This window comes from Carettochelys insculpta, chromosome 1 (genome assembly GCF_033958435.1).
Source record: "Carettochelys insculpta isolate YL-2023 chromosome 1, ASM3395843v1, whole genome shotgun sequence".
In the NCBI taxonomy this organism is placed as follows: Eukaryota; Metazoa; Chordata; order Testudines; family Carettochelyidae; genus Carettochelys; species Carettochelys insculpta.
Window position 1 is genome coordinate 230868473 of NC_134137.1, and position 22647 is coordinate 230891119.

The following is a 22647-nucleotide window of genomic DNA, read 5'->3' on the forward strand; positions in this document are numbered from 1 at the left end:
GCAAAGATTCATCAGTCCTCTGAAGAATCTTGACATTGTGGAGTGGGGAAAAAAATAAAAGCCTTTGACAGCTCAACAAAAAACTGTTATAGCTGCTAAGTGCATCTTGACAGCACTCATAGCAATGGTAGAAGAGGTTTCAATAAATTCTGGAAGGGTCCTTTCACTAACTGACTGGCTCCAGAACCCTAAAGAGAACAGACACCTGCTTGCCCAGATTGTACTTGTTTGCTACAGAAACAGTCTTGAGCTTCCCCAGAAACCCTGAAGATGTAACGTGGTGTGTTGGGTTATGAAGATGCAAGCTGCCTCATGACATGACAAGAAATTGTCTTTGAGTGCTAAGACTTGAAGACTAATCTGAATCCTTAAAATCAGACTTTTTAGGCTCACAAACCTACTTGTGGGCAGGCAAGCCTTGGCTGTCACAGAATCCAGAAAAGTCCCTGGGAAATCTGGGTCAAAGCAGATTTTTTGAAGTTGAGTTGGAAACTTAAATTCTGAAACAGAGATCTTGTCACTTGTACTGCCACTAGGATGACTTGGTAAGATAAGCCTCTGCATAGCTAACCATCAAGATAAGGGAAAACAATTATCCCCAACTGACATAGGTGCACAACTGTGACTGTCATAATCTGAGAATATCCTTAGGGCACAGGAGAAGCCATACTGGAAGTGATCATGGTCAACTGTAAAAAAAAGAAATCTCTTGTAAAGAAGGAAAAATCATGACATATAAATACACATTCTGAAAATCTAGTCACATGCAAACCCCAGAACCTAGGGAAGGATTTATCACTGCAAGGGTCACATCCCTGAATATCTGTTATTTCACATAGTTGCTCAGATATCTGGGATCTAATATTGGTCTCTCTCCCCTGTTCGTTTTGGGGACCAGAGAGTACTTAGGATAGAGACCCATTCCACTATGTTACACTGTGACTGGCTGTATGGTTCCTAGGGCTGTGGACACACTTGGCCAAAACTTTGAAACAGCCATGCTAATAGCCAAATCGAAGAATACTAATGAGGCGCTGAATTGAATATTCAGTGCCTCATTAGCATTCACACACTTCTGGCTGCAGTGCTTCGAAAGCGAGAAATGAAGACATTTTGAAATGTGCGGGGCCCTTTCAAAAAAGACCTCTGTGTAGCTGCGCCGAGCCACGCATGTTTGAAAGCGGTGCTTTCGAAGTGCCGCAGCCGGAAGCGTGCGACTACTAACAAGGTGCTGAATATTCAATTCACCGCCTCATCAGTATTCTTCGATTTCGCCATTAGCAAGGCCATTTTGAAGGTTTGGCCAAGTGTGGCCACAGACTAAGTGTAGAGAGCAGCAACCTCCTGTCTCAACTGATCATGAGATGGATCGTTGAAAAACATTGGGAGAGTGGGCAGGAGGGAGGGATGGAAGTGAAATGGGGGGAATAGCTGGATGCTAAGACCTCCAAAACCCGGCCTTGAGTCCTTCAAGGTGTGAAGTGACTCACCGTTCTCCTAAGGTCCAACTTGTGGCCATCAAAAGAGGCCCTCAGCTGTACTCTGAAGATTCCTTGGGAAGCTGGACAGCTGGAGCCAAGAGGCTCATCACACCCTGATCACAGAAGAAAAGGACCAGACTGCAGCACTGGCTGCACCTAAGGAGCCCTGCAATGATGCTCTAAGAATTGCCCTTAGTTTATAATGGCATTTAAATTGTCTGCTGTGTTCCTCTGGCATAGCTTCTGTAAAGGTGCTGAATTTACTGTAATTCAGACAGTTACACTTTGACCCGTCTGCTGGGAGGGTTGCTCTTCTGAAGTGCAATGTTGCTGAGAAGTAACTCTTGTGACCGAAGAGACTGAGTTGGTTCTGGCCCTTGCTGAAAGAGGTTGGTCTTGTTCTGTGCTGTCTACCACACTGTAACTGCTTCTATAACCAGAGACTTGGGCGTGAAGCAGGTGTGAAATATAAAAACTACAAATCTTTAGCCAGAGCATAATATTTCTGACAGCATGTTTTCAAGTAGGAGGTGCTCTAGCTAGATGGTCTTAGCAGGATCTAGTAAAGCCTCTTTTATAGGAACAGCCACTCAAGTAGAAGCTGAGTTACGTAAAGTGTCCAGGAGTCCTGGAGCTTTTCTAAAACAATTTGAAATGTGTCAGCAATATGCTTCATCAGCTCTTGGGATTGTCTAAAGTCATCTGCCATGGAAGTCGTGGAGGCATGTACAGCCTCACCCGGCAATGAAAAGTAGAGTGTGAAGTGTTACCTCCTCGTCAGCCCTTGCCTCATGTTCCTCAAAGGTCTCTGCTAGGAGCTCTGACCTGGGGAACTGAGAATGAATGCTTGGGGTCATGGGTCTGCCTATACTCCCTTTAGGAGTGATTTGCAAACCTGAGGAACCATTGGCAGTACAAGGCTCAGGGGTCCCAAGAAGGCCACTAGGGGAGATGGAGGGCACAGAAGACAAGGGAGGAGGCATCTGCTGTTGGTCACCCCACGTAGACAGTTATCCCTCTTCCATTCTCTCAGAATAGACTGGGAGACCCCTGAACCAAAATATTACTCAAAGATTCATTGTCAGCACATACTAGGGGGTGAGATAAGTGTTCATCCTGATGGTAGAAGAAGGTCTGAATAAAAAACTCAGAGTCAGAAGACTCAGACAATTTTGGACAGTTCTCGCTACCAGGAAGTAATAGAGACTGGTTCATCTGACACAACAAAAACCTTTTAATATCCAAACACCAATGTTATTTTGGTATAAGTGGGAGCTGAATGCAATCTTGTGAAGGCCTGTAATTATCCCTATTGCCCTAAAGCAGTGGTTCTTAACCTTTACTGCAGCCTGAACCCCTTCGGTTCTCAAAATGTTCTTGCACCCCTGATCAAAAATGAGAAATGGAGATGGGTGGGTCTATACTCTTTTAAATGCGTATTAAATATATGTAAAATAGTTTTATGTTATTACTCACCACAAATAATAGTACAGTAGGCATACAAAAATACACGAGTACTACCCAGAGGTGTTGTGGAGTTTTGTTGTGGAAGTAAACTGTAACCTACTTGCTAACAGTTAGCAGCTAACTGACTTCATACGCAGGTTTCATGAAACAAAGTAGTTGTACTTACATGCCTGTGCTCAATTTGTTTTCAATTTTGTTTTCATTTGTTTTTTTTACCTGATAAAAAAATCTGGCATGCCTTGCACCCCAGATTAAGAGCCACTGCCCTAAAGGAAGTCATCCCCTGATGCTTCCTTGTAGATTAACAGCAGCACCAGCATTGTCAAGCCAACACTTTACAGCTCTAAGTACACACAAGCCCCAGCCTTCACTGTCACACCTCTTAAAGCCATGTGTTGCCAGGAACACTACTCATTATAGTTCCAAAACAACGCCCATTCAACACAGATTTGATGTCCTTTTACTTCACTGTTGAACTAAAAGTGGAATACATCAGAAGTGAAGATTCATGAACCTGGGATTACAGAAAGTTATTTACACTAAAGGGCAGAATTCCACAGTACTGTACATTTCCTGAATGAATAATTCTTTGTATCTCAAAACCTGCTGCACTTTTCAATCACTGTCATTATTATCACCCCTGACAAAATTCTAGTTGGACACAAACAGTAATTCATTAATCACCGCAGCTTCCTGGGAAGAGAAGATTAGCTAGACGGGGAAACTGAGGTATGGGGAGAGTGAGTGACTCCATCAAGCCACGGTGAGTTAGGGCTTGTCTATATGTGAAAGCTTTACTGATTATATCACCAATATAGTGATGCAGTTGTAATGCTTCCATCACGTTTCCCTGGTGTGGACACACTTGGTATAAAAGTGGCATTTTTCTGTACAGCTTAACTCCTTCCCAGATAACATAAAACAAATGGAAAAACAGGCAGCAGAATAACAGTGTCAATACCAAAAGTTATATCCACATCTCTGCATAAGTTTAAATACACACCTTGGAATAGACTGAAAATAAAAAATCCACCTGTCTAAAAAGAGCCTTTGTGGCAAACTGCAGGCTGTCTACACTGCATTTTCATCAGTTAAACTTTTGTCTGGGGAAAAAACCCCACATCTTTTGACCAATAAAAGTTTTCCTGATGAAAAGTGCCAGTATGAACTGTGCTTTATTGGTGGGAGATGCTGCTGTCCCTTGTTGAGCACGGCTTTATTTTATTGGCTCTTTTCTGTCCAGCCAACAAACAACAGCTGCAGTGTGTGCCGTACAATGGCATGGCTGTGGTGACGTAGCTCTACCAATGTTAGCTGTAGAGCGTTAACATAGCTTGGGAGTCCGAAGGCCAAATCTACCCACCTCTAGCCCAATGGATGATATTCCCTTCCCACAGCTGGGACCAGAAGGCACTGATTTCTCAGAGGAAAGATGCCTGTGTGATTAAAACACTGCACTCAGATTTAGGTGAGGTTGTAGGCTTGTTCCAGGCACAAATTTAATCTCTGTGCCTCAATTCCCCACCTGCAAACCAGCGAAAATAACTATGTATCATCTAATAAAATATTTTGTTAGTCTTTAAAGTGCTGTGTGACTGCTTTTTTGTTTTGATAGAATACAGACTAACATGGCTACCTCTCTGTCACTAGGGAAAATAATTCTGTCTTCTCCAGTGTAACCTCTGAAATATTTCATCAGCTTTCGTGGGACAGAAGTGGGTCTGTCCCACAAAAGCTCCTCACCACGTAAATTGTTAGTCTTTAAAGTACTACATGACTGCTGGCTTGGTTGGTTACAATACAGACTAACAATGCTCCCTTCCTGTTACTCTTGAACAGTTGTACAGTACCTAGCACCACACTCCCAGCTCAGCTATTAGCATACTGCTGCCTCCCAGGCCAGAGTTGGTGTTCATGTCAGGAGTGGGATTTGAACACACACCTCCCTTTGGGGCCCAGAACAGCCAGGTGAGAGGTGAGTCTGGTGCCTTAGACCACTGGGCCCTCCTGACACTAGCGATGCATGACAGGCAATGCTGGGTTCCCGGGGCTTTCAGGTCCTGCGTGCCACTGGCTCCCTCAGGTAAGCGTCTCTTGGGGCTGAGCAGCACTGAAGAGGCCGAGAGCTCCCCGGGCCCAGCCGAGGCGCTCAGCCCCAGGAAGGGCCTGGGAACTGAGGAGACCAGCGCAGTACCTGTCCCGAGCAAGGCCTGAACCCAGCTTGGTGGGGTCGAGGCGCGAGTGCCCAGCTCAGGGCGCTGCTGCAGCGCGTCCGTGAGACACCGCTGTGCCGCCAGCTTGTTCTGTTCTGTTCTGTCCTCTCCTGCCCTGCCCTCCTCCTGCCGCCGCTGGGACACTGTGTTCCCGGCGGGGCGGGGGGGGTGGTATTGTAAGGCAGCCCTACCCGGGCGCCGCCAGCGCCGCTTACCCCTCCCGCCTCTGCAGGGAGCGCGCGGGAAGTGCACGCCAGGCCGCCAGCTGGCTCGTGGGGGTCAGTACCGGTTTGCTGCAGCCCGGGGAGGCGGCCGCCGGGGTGGGGTGTGCGTGTGTCCTTGCCTGGGAAGGCTCAGCTATGTCACACGGCCCCGCCCGGGCGGTTCGGCACAGAGAGGCCCCGAGGGCTGCGCACGTGCGTCCTCCAGCCCCAGCCACCTCCTGTCCTGCAGAGCAGCAGCTCTCAAACACGAGCCAGACCCGGCCTTTGCTAGAGTCCATTGGCCACCCCCTTGCCCGTTCCCTCTCACTGCCCCGCCCCGGCCCGCCCTTGTCCTTCTTCTCTAGGAACCAAGAGATTTGAGATGTTAACGAGGCTTTTCTTTCCCCCCCCCACCCCGAGCTGCGGGGGCGGGGAGCTGCTGGAAGCTGCAGGAGCAGGACAGGTTGCTAGACTGAGCTGGAAAGAAACCAGTCTAATCCTAACCACCAAGGAGGCCAAGCAGCTGCCAGGAGGCAGAGCCAGGAGTCTGAGACCAGATCTCGCCTGGAAGTCAGAGAGAAACTGCTGCAGGTCGACAGCACCAAAGGGAGCCCTCCTTGCCCAGGAGAGCCGGCTCCAGAGAGCTCAGAGGAGACGGCAGCGTAGGCCAACGTGCATCAAGTTAGTGTATTTCTGCTCCCTTGCCTCGGCTCTTGCTTTTAAACACCAACTTCTCCAGCAGAGCCTGGGGTTTCCCGGAGTGGATGCTGGGGTACAGGAGGGGGAGGGGCTGGGAGGGAGGATCAGGTGCCTGTATGCAGGGACTGGGATATGGGGAGGTAGGGGCATGTGTAGGAGTGCTGAGGGGGTGTGTGTGTAAGGGGTGGGATATAGGGAATGAGGCACGTAGAGAGGCTGGATTGTGGGGGAGGACAGCTGGTGGGTGTGCAGTGATTGGGGAACTGGCGAGGTGTGTGTGTGTTGAGGAGCCAGGGTGAAGGGGAGGAACACAGGTGTCTGCTGGGGAGCCGGGGTCTAAGGCAGGAAGGTGAACGCATGTGAAGACTCATGCATGGAGCAGGAAAGAGGTGGACGTGTGTGTAAGGGCTAGAGTGTGGAGGAGGAGCAGATGAAGGGTCCTAGCAGGCAGAGGCTACCTGAGGGAGGTGGGTTGTGGTAGACATAAATGGTTTTTATGCTGTCTGATTCCAAGCTGATTGTGTCCTAGGTTGTAACCATGAAGGCAGAGAAGGTGGCAGTGGGGGAGAGGCTGAGGAGGTGTAAGCAGGAAGCAGAGAAAAAGCAGAAGGTGGAGGAAGTGGCAGAGAAGCTGGAGAAGGAACAAGAGGGCCTCATTGAATTCTACAAGTCATACCATGAACTCTTTCAGTTCTTCTGTAACAACACAACCATCCATGGCGCTATCCGCTTAGTCTGCTCCAAAAGGAACAAAATGAAGACAGCCTTCTGGTCTGTGCTCTTCTTCCTCACTTTTGGCCTAATGTACTGGCAATTTGGGATCCTTTACAGGCAATACTTCAGCTTCCCTGTCAATCTGAACCTTAACCTCAACTCCGACAGACTGACCTTCCCTGCTGTCACATTGTGCACTCTCAACCCCTACAGGTATGAGACAAACTCCAAGGGCCTCAGGGATAAATATTTGGTATTTAGATGTCCCCACATAGCTATACCATTTGGAAACAGAGTAATTATACCTGAAGAAAGTCACTGTTTTTCAGAATGGTGTCCACATGGGGACATATACCTGTATAGCTACAGCAAAATATGATATTATGGTGTAAGTATAGCTGTGGTGGGATAATTCTCAATATAGACAAGCCCTAACACTGGTGTCCACTCTCCCCATCTCACAGATACAGTGCTGTCCAGAAGGAACTGGATGAACTGGATCGTATCACCCATCAGACACTAATGGACCTGTATAACTACAGCATGTCTCGGGTACAAAGCAATCGGGCAGCTCAGTCCACCTGGAAACGTAGCCAAAGGAGCCTGTCGCACCATGTCCAGCGCCACCCACTGAGGAGACACAAGCGTGATGAGCCAGCCAGCCTGAAGGGGAATAGTCCTCCCGTGGACAAAAGTGACTGGAAAATTGGCTTCATCCTGGTGAGAACAGATACCTCTCGCTCCAGTATCCTGTAGACTCTGCCTAGCTCCTATTCTTTCATTAAACCTTCTAGTCTCCACTCACCACTGTCTGACAAAAGTTGTTGCTGCTGCTAATGAAAGATGTAAGTGAAAAAAAGGCTTTTAAGGCCCAGCCTCCTCTTGAGAGATCTAGGGAAGAATTGTCACCCTTCTCCATCCATCCTGTATTGTGTACTCCACAGTCAGTCAACTAAGTGGAGTTCCAGCAGGAGCAACCTAGGCAAGTGCATGTCTACACAGCAGGTGCTACGATAGCATAAGTGCAGCTACGCTGCTGTAGCAGCGTAGTATACAAGCTTCCTACATCGATAGAAGGAGTTTTCCTGTCACTGTAGGTAGTTGCCCTTCCTGAGTGGTAGCAGCTACATCTGTTGAAGAATTTGTCTCGAAGTAGCCATGTGCACACTGGAGCTAAGTCAGTTTAACCACAGCACTCTGGGTTTGAATTTTTCCCATCTCTGAGTGATGTCACTAGTTTGATCTAAATGTTAAGTTTAGACCAGAGTCGAAATACAGCCCCAGAGAGGAGCTGCCTCTGCCAGAATTGAAAGTTCCTGTGTATACTCCACAGTCTCCTTTGCTGCACAGCCCACTGCAATAATGTCACTGGGATTTGCTGCCTCCTTAGTTTGTACTGTAAGTTGCCCTCCTGTTGCAGATCACAGGCTGGGGAGGAGGTGTTCCCCTTGTGTCTGTTAGCTGCACTTGTCAAGTCGAATCTGAATTTGTTTCCTGGGTATGATCAGGAGGGCAGTATACCCCCGCATCCCTTCTCTCCTGGATTCCTTCAGATAGCTGATGTTTCTCTTGCAGTGCAACGAGACCAATGAGGATTGTTTCCACCAGACGTATTCATCAGGTGTGGATGCTGTGCGTGAATGGTACAGCTTCCACTACATTAACATCTTGGCACGGATACCTAACACAAAGGCCCTGGACGAATCCAATTTTGAGAATTTCATCTATGCTTGCCGCTTCAATGAAGTTACCTGTGATAAGGCGTGAGTGCTGAGGGAGCTAATAACCTCCCTATTTCTTGCTGGGCACAAAACTAAAAACAGGAAAATACCACTGGAGAACACTGCTAGGCCCACTGTCTGAGCCTGAAACTGGGGTATTCTCCCTTGTTCAATTTCTGGGGCTCCTGGATCCCATAATCTCAAGTGATGGGCTCTGGATCCTACCCTTGGGGTCCTGCCTCCTCAGGTTCACTGACCCCCTTAGTGCTATGGGATCATTCCTGTGCTCTTTTCCCTTCATTTCTGAAATAGTAATTGAAATAGTTATATGGGTACATGCAACAGAGTGGGCCCATTTATATATCTTTATATGGGCATACCTGGGTCCCCACTGCAGGACTGTACTGCTTTAACTGTACTGGTACAGTTGAGAGTGGTGCAATATTTGGGTGTAAACAAGCCCACAGACACATACCCTTGCAGGAAGGGGAAAAAGGGGCAGCTGCTGAAGAAAGAATAATAAGACAAAAGCAAGTTCTTGGTGTTCTAGTTTACATTCAAATGATTCCAAAGAGACAATTAAATTAATATCTTATCCGAGAGGTTGGAGATGAGGCAGGAAAATTTAAAGCCAGGCCTACATTATGGGGTTTTTATAAACCTGTATCCCACTGCTGCAAACGTCAGTTCTGCTCCTTCTCAGTTAACATGCAAAGAGCCCTTTAGTTCCAAGAGTCGTTTCAGTACCATGCCAAATAACCTTGCTCTGACCCAAGTCTCAGGGCTTGTTTACACTGCAAACACTTTTCTTCTTTTTTGCTTTCTGTTCGTCTCTATGGAGTGGTGAAAAGAATGGTTCCTTTTAGAATACCTGTCCCTGATCATCTCAAGGAATTTTTGCCCCACATGCCTGGACACCATAAATCTGAATTTTTTTCATTTCTCTTCCAGGAATTACACCCATTTCCATCACCCTATATATGGGAACTGCTACACATTCAATGATGGCAATAACAGCATATGGACATCATCACTGCCTGGGATCAATAACGGTGAGAGTCCCTGTGGCAGGTGGGGAGAACGCATTCAGCTGTATATCTAAAATAGGAGGGTCTGGGAAGTGGGACAGAACTGTGAGCACCAAGATCCTACTCTGCTTTTTCCCCTTTGTGATGGCGGGTTGCATCCCCCACTCTGGTCCATGTGAGTCTGGATTGACGAAAGCTCATGCCTCCCCAAAGTCTGCTTTCTCCAGGCCTGATTTTGCAATCCCATGTCTCTGCAGCCTCCAGAGATTCCAGCCCTGATTCCCAGCACTCTGCCTCCCCCAAGGCCTGGCCCCTTTACTCCGTGCTCAATTCAGGCCCAGCCATGATCCCCTTTTCTGGCCCAGCTGTGACCCGCCCTGCTCTCTGCCTCTCCCCGCACTAGCCCAGTTGTGATCTGTCTCCCCCACCCCAGTGACTGGCCCTGATCCCCCACTCACTATCTGAAACCTCTACAGGCCTCTCTCTGCTAGTGCGCACAGAGCAGCACGACTATATCCCACTGCTGTCCACAGTGACAGGAGCCCGAGTGATGGTCCATGAGCAGAACGAACCAGCCTTCATGGACGATGGGGGTTTCAACGTACGTCCGGGTATAGAGACCTCCATCAGCATGAAAAAGGTGAGGGGGAGAGAGTCGATCAAGCGGGGAGGCGGCATGGGCTTCACTGAGCACCTGTGGGCAGCCGAGTGTCAGGGTGAGATGGGTCAGGAGAGGAGCGGAGGGGTTGCCGTGGAATTACGTGTAGAGAACAGGAACATCAGCTGTGGAGGGGAGCAACAGTGGGTTGGACTGAGGGGAAGGACATTACCTTGGGAGCCCTTACTAGTCAGGGAAGGGCTGGTAGAGGTGGAGAGCAGGCAGGAGCTGGGGCATGAGACAGGAGTGAGGAGTGGGAGGTTACCATTGTATCTGTTGCTTTTTGGGGGTGGATGGTACTAGAAGGTGGCAAGCAGGAAGAGGAGGCACCACGGCTGTGAGTGTGTGTCACTTCATTGGTTCCTGCAGCTGTAGGGGCTTCAGACATTGGGACATCTTGGTCCCTGCTACCTAGGCATGAGGCACATAATCGCTCAGTCTTCTAAGAGTTGTGATGTCCCAGTTGCAGTTGTTGGGTTCAGTGTGGGGGTGCCAGGTGGTGTTTAGTGGCCTGTGATCTGCGGTCAGTCGGATGATGATCTGGTGGTCCTGTCTGGCCTTCAGTTCTATGACTCTATGACTGACAAGCTGCTCTTCTTTGCCAGGAGATGACAGTGCTCCTTGGGGGTAGCTACAGTGACTGCACCGAAGATGGCAGTGATGTGCCAGTGCCGAACCTGTACTCATCCCGTTACACGGAGCAGGTAATCCATCACCACTAGTACTATCCCAGTCCTGTCCCTGCCCTCCGTGAGATATAATCTCAGCCACTTCCAGCTGTGAGTGGATCTCTGCTGGGCCTGATTATGCTGAGGTGGGTGGAATCCCTTGCTGAGCTCTCCTCTCGTCTCCTCTCATCCTTGCAGGTCTGCATTCGTTCCTGTTTTCAAATCAATATGGTGAAGCGCTGTGGCTGTGCATATTACTTCTACCCTTTACCCCCTGGAGCGGAGTACTGTGACTATACTAAGCACATAGCATGGGGTAAGTGCTGACAGGGCGGAAGGAATTATGTACTGAACCCCCAAGCCCTTCTGAACCTACCCATTTCAACCCCTAGAAACTGAAACACTCCCAGCATCCCCTGCTGTCAGCTCCCCAAGCCTCCTGCTTAAGTCCTCCAGAGGATTCCTTCTCTGGAGGCCTCAGCCCCTCCGAGGGCACTGTCTTGTTCTGGGCATGCAGCTCCCACATACGTACCCGAGAGATTCTCCTCCCTGTACTGATAGGATGAGCTCACTGTGGATCTCTCTCCCCCCTGTTCAGGCCACTGTTACTACAAGCTCCAGGTGGAATTCAAAACCAACGTTCTGGGCTGTTTCAGCAAATGTCGGAAACCGTGCGAGTAAGTCTCAGCAGGATAAAAACTAGAGTGTTATGAGCACCATTATGTAGCATAGTTTTCTCAGATACCAGGGGTCTGGACTTGATGGCCCACTAGGTCACTTCCAGGTCACTATGTGCCTATGAGTGTCTCATTCCTAGAGCTGGCTAAAGGCTGAGACTTTGATCTGCCAAACAGAGTATTCAATTGTATGTGGCAAATAGTGTTTGAGCAACTATCATCTAGATGGATACGTCCCCCTCCTCTCTCCCAGCTGGAAGCAACGCTGGTTGTAAGCAGAAATGCTGTCTGGGGGGCGCCTCCTGGATTCTGCAGTTTGGCTACTTCCAGGCAGCAGCCATGTAAGGAGTAGGGCAGATGTGCTAGATATGGGGAAAGTTCCCAGTGCCAAGGTTGCTGTGCTGAGATTGGACCTTGTGGATCCCATAGCCTTTCTGGTTAAGAATATGTCTGTCTTTTTCTAGGGTTACCAACTATCAGCTGTCAGCTGGATACTCCGACTGGCCTTCCACTGTCTCTGAGGTATGTATATGGTTTCCTGTGGTAATCCCACGAGATCCAGGAGACAGACCCATCCCACCATATACTAAGTCCCAACAAGGGGAGGCTAGGATCGCAGAGTGGTGTACAGCTATGTTGCTTTTTGTGTTCGCCTTTCAGGACTGGGTGTTCCACATGCTGACCCGACAGAACGAGTACAATATCACATCCAAGAGGTGAGAGCTCCTGAACTGGGGCTCAGGGTCAGAGAGGGGACCCAGTGATCTGCTTCTGGGTCAGTGGTTTGTGCCCTGGTCTCAGACGAACCAAAGAGGGGTAGAAATGGAGAGTGGGGGCAGTTAAGGGCCTGGGGCCAGGCACAGAGATCAAACCTGTGATGGGGAGAGAAGCAGGGGACTAGGAGTGCAGGACCAGATAGACAGAATGATGGGGAGATGCGGGACTTACCTGGCCATGGAGATAGGGGAACATGTTTAGGGGCCCAGGGCTAGACCTAGTGAGAGGGAAGACAAAAGGCTTCAGGAACCCCTAGGAGCAGGCCCAAAATGTGGCCTAGTAATGGGGCAGGAGTGTTGTCAGGGGTCTGGGACCAGACCAATGGATCTGATCCAATGAGAAGTTGAGATCTGGGGAGCAGTTTAGGGGTCCAGGTCTATAAAGTGGCAGAATGACTGACTAAATGGTGAGAGTTTGGTTTCCCATACAAAGTATTCAGTTATATGAAGCAAATAGTATTTGAGGGTCCCCAACAAGGGGCTGATGTAGGGTGACCATCTGTCCCGTACTGGGCGGACAGTCCCGCATTTGGGATGCCAAAAAGGTGTCCCAAATTATTTTTTAAAAGGTACAAATTGTCCCATATTTAGGCCCTTGGGGCCTGGGGGCGGGGGCGGGAGCCCCTGCGGCTGCCATTCCCTTGGGGCTCCAGGGCTGGGAACGCCCGTGGCTGCTGCTTCTCTGGGACTTGGTGCAGCCAGGAGGAGCTGCCCCTCCCCCCCATATCTCCCGGTCCCGTATTTGGGACCGGGAGATATGGTCACCCTACGCTGATGTAATGCTGGAGCTGAGGTCTCCGGCACGGATTGTGAACTTAGGGAATCAAACTCCCAGTGTGGAGGTATTCTATAAGCTTGGGAGCTTGGACGTGAGTTTGGTTCAGTAGTAAGTTTGGGTTTGTTGCACTGAGCTGGGGCTGTGAGTAAAGATGGGGCAAGCAGGGGCATAGGCCTCCCTATTAATCAGCAAGGGACACAGTACTCCCCCAGCCCTTGGGCTGCAGTGGAGAAGATGGACTGTCCAAGTTCCCGGGCAGTGGCAGGGAGAGGGCTGCAGCCCTGGAGCTGGGGTAGTCCTCTCTCCCCGGGAGCTGGGTAGGGAGAAGAATAGGAAGCACCTCCCAGCTGCTAGGTGGAGAGGGAAGGCAGCGAGCTCCTCCTCAGACAGGGCTGCGGGGGCAACAAGCTACACTTGGTGCTGGAGGTGGGGAGAGCCAGCTTCTGTGCCCTGACCAAAGGGGTCAAGTTTAAACTCCTGCACATGCCCCATGCTGAAGCGTATGGGAGTGATGAAGGCTTATGGGTTAGGTGGGAGGTTGTGTGTATGGTCAATTTGGGGGATCTTAAATCTGGGATACCACACCAGCATCTCCGAGGAACGCTGCCCTGGGTGTGGGGAAGGCTGCAGGTTTGAGCGCTGGACTGGATTTAAGTGGGCTGCCGGGTGGAGGAACTGCAGGCTTCAAGCATTACGTGTTTGGTGAGGGTGCAGGATGAGGTGTCTTATGTGGCAGTACAGGGGTTGTGGATTTAGAGTCGCTCATGTCTTTCTCTTATTAACAGGAATGGAGTGGCCAAAGTGAACATATTTTTTGACGAATGGAAGTATAAAACCAACGGGGAGTCTCCGGCCCTCTCGGTATAAATCTCATCCTCCAGCTACCCCTCCCCCCGGTCATGCTCCTCTGCCAGCCAAAAGCTTCCCTGAGTGCTGCATTTCTCCTCCCGTGGCAGGGCAGGAGATGTGACTGATGCCCCAGCTGTGGGTGCTTTCAGTGGGCAATCCTGACAGCAAGAGGGAATAGGAGTGTCCTCTCGCAGACACAGTTTCACTCTCCCACGATCTCTCTCTCTCACAGGTGGTGACACTGCTTTCCCAGTTGGGCAATCAATGGAGTCTCTGGTTTGGTTCCTCTGTTCTTTCTGTGGTGGAGCTTGCTGAGCTGATTCTGGATTTCGTTGCCATCACCTTTATCGTGGCCTTCCAGCAGCTCCGCTCTCGTCAGCTACCGGCCCCTGTGGAGGCACCTCCAGGTGCTCATGACAACACTGCCTTCCAGCCTGAGGCCTCTAGTCCCGGTGCTCCCCACCGCTTCACTGTCGAGGCTGTAGTAACCACACTGCCCTCCTACAGCAGCCTGGAACTGTGTGGACAGGACAGGGGTGTGGAGATTGGACTGGAGTGAGGACTGTGGTGAGGCACCGCACTGAGGTCTAGGAGTTTCATGTCCCACACCACACACCATCTCCTGGGGTCTGAAGACGTGCAACAGGTTGGAGCAGGGACTGATTTCCTGTTTGGTGCTACAGCACTTGCAGCTCAGCCGCATTTCCATCATGCTAGTGCACATCTTCCATCACCTGGATCGCGGGACTCAGGCAAGAGGCAGCTGACTGCTGTATTATGGGGGAGAGATGGTGGTGTTAGTTTATGTTTTCTACTGTTGGTGAACCCTGCGGTCATCTCCCATGATACAGATGTCAGTGCCCTTGTCTGTGTTTGCTGTGGAATCAGCAGCGAGAGGAAGAGACAGCATACGTGGGTGATATTGACTAAACTTCATTCCACTTCTCTGCACCCAGTAACTTGGCCAGTCTAACGGTTTGAGAATAAAAGCTAATTAAAAAGGGCTTGGGGTGTGACCAGGAAAAACAAGGTTCTTCTGTGTGTGTTCCTGACAGCAGGCCAGGCTGGGCTGTATATAGGGTACTACCATGCACAAATACCTCACCCTCTGCAGGACAAATTCTCTGGCCAGACACTAGATCAGGGGTCTACAACCAAAATAGCAAGAAGAGCCCTTCTTTTCCAATTTGGTAAAAAACTCAGTAATTCAGTAGCTGCAATGTGTGTGAATATGAGACAGTCCTTAATAAGTACCGTCAAACAGTACTTTTTGTAACCCCTATGTTCAGAACAGCGCACACACAATTATTTGTACCAGTTAGAAAGTTTTAATTACTTTCACCCCTGGATTGGAGAGCAAATGAGGACAAGGAAAACTCTGCACCTGGGAATAGGCTGTTAAGGAGGAAGGAGCAATGTTTGCATCAACTCTCTGTGCCCCCACCCCCAGTTCTCAGGCTCTACCCCACCTGAGCCCCTAAAGCTGCCCCCCATCTCCTGGCGTTACCCGCCTCACCCACAGATCTGTCCCCCTATCCCAAAGCTTTACCCCCATCCCGCAATCGTGCCCCCCCATCCCCAGGCTAAACCCTTCTCAACTTTAAATCTGCCCCCCTATCCCCAGGATTAACCCACCTCAGCCACAAACCAGCCCTGGGGCTAACCTATCTGTAGCTCTGGCTGGGGAGCCTATGCTGGGTGACCATGGATGCCCAACAGAAGGAAGGCTGGCATGGAGGTGTTTGCTGGCAGGGGTGAGCTGAGCCATGCCCACCAGAGGAGTGTTGCCGCTCAGGAGTCAGGGCAAGTGAGGGTCTCCCTGCTCTCCCACTCCTGAAACAAAGGAACTAAATTCAGTTGGTTTAACAGCCTGATCCCTCCTGCCACCCTGCTGGCTGTTAATTAAATTTGTTCTACTGTTTCAACAGTGGCATGGCAGGGAGCCACAGAGGAGTCAGCAGCGTCAGCATCTGGAGCTGCAAATGACTCCTTAAAGAGCCACATACAGCTCTGGAGCTGCAGGTTGCCGATCTCTGGGCTAGATGCTGATTCCCCACTTTCAGTCACTGTCCCTGATGCCACGGTCAGGCTGGAAACTCCCTTTTCTGCACAAGACTTGAGGGAGGAGGCTGGGAGCACCTGTTTTGGGAGCCTCCACAGGCTAGAAACCAGGGAGGAGTGTCAAGACTTCCAGCTGCTAGGTGTTGACCTAAGAGGCATAGACTTGGGGGGCTTCCTGCAAGGATTCTCACATGACCTAAGGTCTGGAGTATTTTCAACATCTCCAGAGGCTACCTGGAACTCTTAGGCCACTACTAAGATCCTTCTTTGCAACATAACATATGCCTCAATCTGACTCTCCCTGCAGCCTCTCATCTCTTTTCTGAACACTCCGGGCCAAATTCATCTCAGCAGGCGATTGTATCTCCCATATTCAGGAGCTGTGGGTGTCAGAGTAGCCTCAGTGATGCAAAGCCTGCAGAGCTGCCCTAAGCCGTGATGCTGCTTCAGTGGCTCCCCTGAGGTGCTGCAGCACAGACCTAGAATGGCACAGGTCTGCCACAGCTCTGTTCTGCCACATGTCCTTCATCTGTCCAACCACAGACTGCTGCATGGGGAGGGCAGGCTGCTGTGCCAGCCCAGCTCTGTGAGCAGCATGTGAAAAATGCCAAGGGTTTGCATTCATTTCTATGCCCCATCAGAACGCACATTAGACCTTTTGGAATAAAAAAAAATCCAAAACACCCAAGAGAAAGCAAATTACCCCAGCATAGCCAAGTAGCCCACAGGTTCAAGCACTTCCCTGGGATGTGAGACACTTCTGGACCCACCTACACAGCCTGATTCAGAGCACAACCTTAACCCACAGGTCACATTGTCTCTTGCTCACAGTCAGCTGTTGGAGCTGTTCTGTATGGCAGAAATAGTTAAATATTCATGGGGCCAGAGAGAAGTTGGCTCTAGCATGGGCTGTGGGCTACTTTCTTCTTGAAGCAGGCTCGTATGGTCCTCTTCTTGGGCTCTGGAGCAGCCCTTGATTTGCCAGTCTCCCAGGTAGCGAAATACTTGCGCCCACCACTTCTGCAGGATGGTGCCTGTGACTTACATGCGCTTGGCAAACACTTCAGGGGCTGAAGGGAAGAACTGCAAACTGATAGCGAGTGGTGTTACCATGAAGCAGAGGAACCATCTGTGACGACATGAGAAAGAACATGTCCTTCAAGTCAAGAGTGATGTACCCTCAAATCTCCTGCTGCCCTATCATCTGAACCTCCTTTTGGACACTACTGCCTCAAGTTGTACCTCTTGCGTTTGACTGCTGCAGAGAAGGGTTCCTGAAGAGGAATGGGGAAGGCAGGAGGGAAGAGAATTGGAAAGAATATTACAATTCTACTAGGTTCCAGTTACTCCTGGGGAAATGTTTATGCTACTCTACATGTGCCTGATCAATGAGCCAGGCATATTTTTAAATTTTTGTGCAGCCAAAAGCTTCTGCTGAAGAGTTGCTGCAGTTCTGCCTTTTGTTCACCAGAGGATGATGTGGTGACAGAACAGAGCACACAGCCACTTCCTGTCCACTAAGGCAGAGAAAGTATGCAGTACAGAACCATCTTTGCTGTACCAGCTAGGTCATGACAGGAGACAGAGGATATGGGGAGCAGGCCTCCTGCACCAGGAGGAAAGGGAGCAATTGCCTGGGGCCCAGGTCTTGCTGCCACTGCTGCTCTGGTGGCAGTGGCGCAGCTGGAGTCCCAGACCCTTTAAATTGCCTCCAGAATACTGCTCCTGGTGGCTCTGAGGGCTGGGGTGGAGTGGGTCCAGTGCCACAGTCCAGGAGGTGCTGAGAGCTGGCACCTCCTGCTCCAGTCATTGCCTGACTGTGTCATGAAATCCCATTCAGGGCAAACTGTACTTGCCACTGACACACCCAAAAGATGCCTGTCTCTTTTATACCTTGGCAGCACATGAGAACATGCTAATAAAGCTTCAGGGACATTTCTGTGAAGGTACAGGACTCTCCTTACCATCCTGAGTCCCTGGCTTTGCCTGGGTGCACAAATAATCTTACAATCTCTCTCACCGTTTTGCTGAAGTGCATTCACTTTTCATTATTGCTTGGGTTGAAAGTATATGTAACTGTCAATCTAAGCACCTACTTTTTTTGTGGCAAGGCAAACGTATGCTTGTCTTTTAATACCACTCTGCCTTCATGAGTAAGTAAATGCCTGATGTCACTCTGTGGGCATCTGGCCATCTCGCCTACATTATTGTTAGGCTACCATTCACTCACAGGTAGTTTTACTAAAAGTCAGAGACACTAAACAAAAATTCATGGCCTGTAACCTGCACTATTACCCCTGACTAAATCTTGGGAGCATGGAGACAGCCTTAGGGTGCTCTGTGGGTACAACCCAGCATTCCCATAGCTTCTGGGGCCCTCCAGTGGTTCAGAGAGGGCAGACTGCCTACAGGGCTCTGCAGTCCCCTTGAAGGAACATTATTCTTTGACTCCTAAAATGGAGATGCAGCCAGAGACTCTGCATGCAGCCTCCTGGAGGAAGGCTACACATTGTCCTATGATTGTCCCTGCAGTGGCTGACAGAGGTGGAAAAAAGGCTGCTGAAGCTGCTCGGCTGGCCTCTAGCCCACCTGCACTGCCCCCTACAAGAAGGCACTGAGGTCCTAGAAAATAACAGACTGATCTCCATGATGAACTCTAGCCTTAAAGATATCATGGCTGTTCTCTTGGAGAACATGTAATGCTGTGTCCAAGGCCCCAGTCTTGTGCCCTGTACTGCCACCTCTCTGCAGGCACTGCCACATGCCTCTTCAACTGAATGCTTTATTGGAGTATGCAGCAGAGAATGGTACTGCCCTCAACAGCAGCACCAGAAGCTGGAAAGTAATGAACCCACACTCCTGGCCCCAGCCCTTTTTTCCTCCTGCTATTTTCAACCACTTCACACAATGGAGGTTCGAGAGAGGGGGGTGGAAAGTTAATACTAATTCTTCATCCCCTGCTGCTTGCAGGAAAAATTAGATCCATTTCCTATAGGAAATGGATCTATGTTTTTATCCCCCCCCCACTCCCCTTCCTTGCTCCTGTTAATAGGGCAGTTGAATTCTCATTTGCTCATTGTCTAGGAGCCCCCTATTGACATGAGAGAGAGTCAGGGCAAGAGCAGCCTCACCTCAGCAAGGACTGGGGCAGCTAGAGGGCAAAGAAGCCTGCCTGGTGCCATAGCCAGGCCCTGCCAAACACCTTCTGGCTGTCATCCATTGACCATCAGCTTGTCACCTAGTGGTCCTGCCCCAGCCTCTCAAACACCCCTCCCCCCCAACCTCAGAGCAAGAGAAGGGCCAGCTGGCAGAGGCAGGTGCATTGGAACTGTTTAATGACTACACTCAACCACTCGGGGTACAGTGCCTACAGAAAGAGCAGCACCATCCAGCCACAACCGCAGGGATGCTCCCTCCACAACCCTAGGTTGCAAGGTACTACAAAGCAGTTCAGAACAGCCACAGACCAGCCAGCTTCCTCCAAACAGTCTAGGGCTGTGTCTGCACTGTGTTACTTACCACCTCTGTGTTCTTGGGGAGCCAGAACATGGACCACCTATGAGCCTGTGCTCCTGGGAAGCCAGGGAGCAATACTCATGGAGAACATACCCCTGTTCCCCCACGCCTCTGCCTGAATCAAAGACAGCACCAAAACTGGCAAGAGCAGACATTTAAGTCCCACCAACAAGGGTGACTGATTAAAGAAATAGCCCTAGCCTCATCTGCACTGAAGATACACCTTCCAGCAGCTGTCTTTTTGCTGTACAGGAAGTAGCTTTTAGACTCTATGGGATGAGGGCCAATTACTAATGCAGGTTTCTGATGCTGATAACAGGGTTTAGGGCTGTGATCTGTTCAAGAACATATCTGAGACAGTAAAACAGTGACTGAGAATCAGCTATGACTTAAGATTTGGAATGGAACCACTGCTCTGGAGACAAGAGGACCTACAGTCCAATCCTGGAATGGTAGAAGTTGTATTATTACCTTGCTCCTACCTCCTGGAGCAGTTCAGGATAAACAGAGTCAGCCACCCAGTCTCTCTACCCCACCAGTAGTCTTGGGCCATCCTTTCCCCACTAATAGTCAGACCAAGCAGACAAAGTCAGTGGAAATGTGTTTATTAGTGAAGAATTCAAGTTACAGAAGCTGAATGAAACACGCCCCCCCCCAAGCAGGTGGTTACACTTGCATTTACAGAGAAGACTAATCATTTATGGGGACAGGCAAGGAAGTCCCTTGCTTTAGGCTCAGAAGAACAGGGGTTGAACATTTTTGCCCACACACGAGGAACCAACATACAGAGTGCACAACACAAAACACTACGGTTAAAAAAGGGGGAATAGCCAGAGGCCTCAGCCCCAGAAAAACAGGAAGGATAGAGAACCTTTCCAAAAAAGTTTGCATGATACCTGCTGGCTTGTGATCCATCCATCATTTTGATAGGTTCCCCCTCTCCATCCCTCCTCACCCCTAGTTATAGTGGCAGCACAACCAGGCCTGACTCCTCTTCAGCAGATGTACTTCTGTCCATCCATCTCATCTCAATTCCTGAGCACAGGGCAAGTGCTCAAAGGACAAAAGCCGCTTCACTCCAGATCTTCATCTTTGCCATCCCCAAGATGGGGAGGGATGAGGAAGTACAGGGATATGGTCTCATTGCAAATGAAATGCTGGTTTATGAGGTGAGCAAGCAAAACCCAGGCCCCTCACAGAATGTTCTTTTCTTTCCTCCCTTTAGCAGCCTTCCATCAACCTCACATCCATGAAGTCCCTCAAACAGCATCTCTCTTCCCTGGATCACTGGCCCTTGCACTTAAGTCCCAGTGCATTCTCATTCATAGTCAGGGCTCCCTGATCTGCAGCACCCCTCCTTTTGTTCTAGAGTACAGGGAAAAATGCTCCTTGACACTCTTCCCTCAGTGGCTCTGTTTGAGACTAAGATACCCAAGAGATTGTGTAGGGACTTGCACACAAGTTATGCAGCTTATTTCATCCAGAGTTCACCACACAATAGTTCAAGGACTCCGCAACAGTAGCTTTCCTCACAGATGGGAAAAAAAAATGGAGGCACAAGAGAAAATTACTTACCCACACAAGTTCTCCTCTGCTCCAACTGAAGAGACCCAAGACCTTCCCAGGGCTGAACTAGATGCCAGAAGCCCTGGAGAGAACCCAGCTTAGACTCAAGAGTCACAGCTGGACTTTGTAGCATGTAGAAAGATCTTTAAACTTATGGATCTCAGCAAGTTGTCTTGGTTCACAAGCTGCTGAAGATAGAGTTGGTGACATTGTCCCAAAGCCCCGCTTCTCAGAGCAGAGCTCTTCTTTCCTACTATATATAAACAAACTCCTGATAAGAATGAGGGCTTTGAAAAAACAGAGTAAAAGATTGGGACTTGTCCAGAACAGACAGGATGCAGCTGCTTAGCTATTTAAGCAGAGAACTGCCTACCCAACCCTCACTCCACACAATGGAGTAGAAGACACAGCTTGACACATGAGTCCAGAACTCCCACTTTCCACCTCTGCCAGACCTGTTCCCTCCACCCGCTGGACTCCAGGGTCAGGTGCATGCCAGTCGCTAGCATCCTGACAGGCCTGTACCAGTGAGTGGAATAAAAAAAAATCCTCAGCAGGGTCACTGCTGCTTTCTCTGTGGTATCCAACTCTTCCTGTTCCAGTCTTATGAAGCTGAGACCTGCTGTAACGCAAGCGAGGGACAGCCTACCACTGTCTGTGGAGAGCTGAAGTTTAAGCATGAACTAGTTAGTGAGCATGCGTACTAGTTAAAAGAAAAACACCAAGGAAAAGATCAGAGTCTTCTGAGGTGCAGCGCTATTCTGGTGAATTTCACACTGGAGGCATCCCTTTCGCTCGCTAGGCTGATCACAGCCAGGGAACAGCTTTGAGAGCCTCACATTGATGGCACACTCCCTCTAGGCCTGGGGCAGGCTATAATTTGTGCTGGGGCCACTCCAAGAATTTTGATAGGGTCTCAGGGTCCACACACTTCTTACCCCACCATCTTTCACCTATTGAAAGGGCAGGCAAGAGACACACAACAGGTGGATGCAATGCATGTGCTGCACCTGGCTTGCATACTACTTATATCCCACTGCCAGGGTAGCCACAGTGGCCAGGAGCTGCAGGCATCCCAGGCAGCAGCGAGGTAGCACAGTGAGGGGAGGGGCTGAAGCCCTTTAAAACAGTACCAATTTAGAGGGCTCGGGGCTCACAGCTCCTGGACCCTGCCCTGATTGTGCTGCCTGGGGTTCCTAGGGTTATTTAAAAAGCCCACAGCTCCTAGCCCTTCCTTATCATGCCAGCTACAGGATACAAGTAGTATATGGGCCTAGATGTAACCCACATGCTGGATCCAAGTGTTAGCTTGGCCAGACCTAGTTTGCAGGCCATATCTTGCCCGTCCCCACTTTAGGCACTGCTGTGACAAAGCTAACATCTAAGCCACGCCTCATTCAAATGAGGATTTAGACAACCACCCTCAAAAAACAGAAGTAGGAACATCTTCCCTTTCTCCCACAAGTGAGCTGGCCCAAGTAAATCTAGAGGGGCAAAGTGTAGGTCCAGGAGAGTTGCTTCAGAATCTTATACAGAAAATAAAACCCAACAAAAGAGCTGAAGATGAAGCAG

The 22647-nt window shown here is 49.8% G+C and overlaps 1 protein-coding gene across 1 annotated transcript; it reads left to right on the forward strand.

The window, feature by feature from the left end:
- Positions 1 to 5759: 5759 nt before the first annotated feature.
- Positions 5760 to 14935, forward strand: SCNN1A (sodium channel epithelial 1 subunit alpha). Its single transcript, XM_074983596.1, has 13 exons — positions 5760 to 6045; positions 6593 to 6990; positions 7242 to 7497; positions 8353 to 8540; positions 9450 to 9550; positions 10003 to 10166; positions 10790 to 10888; positions 11051 to 11168; positions 11451 to 11529; positions 11994 to 12051; positions 12190 to 12245; positions 13869 to 13944; positions 14165 to 14935. The coding sequence occupies exons 2-13, from the start codon at positions 6602 to 6604 to the stop codon at positions 14489 to 14491; spliced, it is 1911 nt and encodes a 636-aa protein (XP_074839697.1). The 5' UTR covers positions 5760 to 6045; positions 6593 to 6601; the 3' UTR covers positions 14492 to 14935.
- Positions 14936 to 22647: the final 7712 nt, after the last annotated feature.

Bases quoted from the DNA above. Each gene is read 5' to 3' on its own strand.
- SCNN1A (XM_074983596.1), top strand. From the start codon at position 6,602: ATGAAGGCAGAGAAGGTGGCAGTGGGGGAGAGGCTGAGGAGGTGTAAG. The intron at 10,167-10,789 runs GTGAGGGGGAGA...CTTCTTTGCCAG, and splicing joins CCTCCATCAGCATGAAAAAG to GAGATGACAGTGCTCCTTGG. The intron at 11,169-11,450 runs GTAAGTGCTGAC...CCCCCTGTTCAG, and splicing joins TACTAAGCACATAGCATGGG to GCCACTGTTACTACAAGCTC.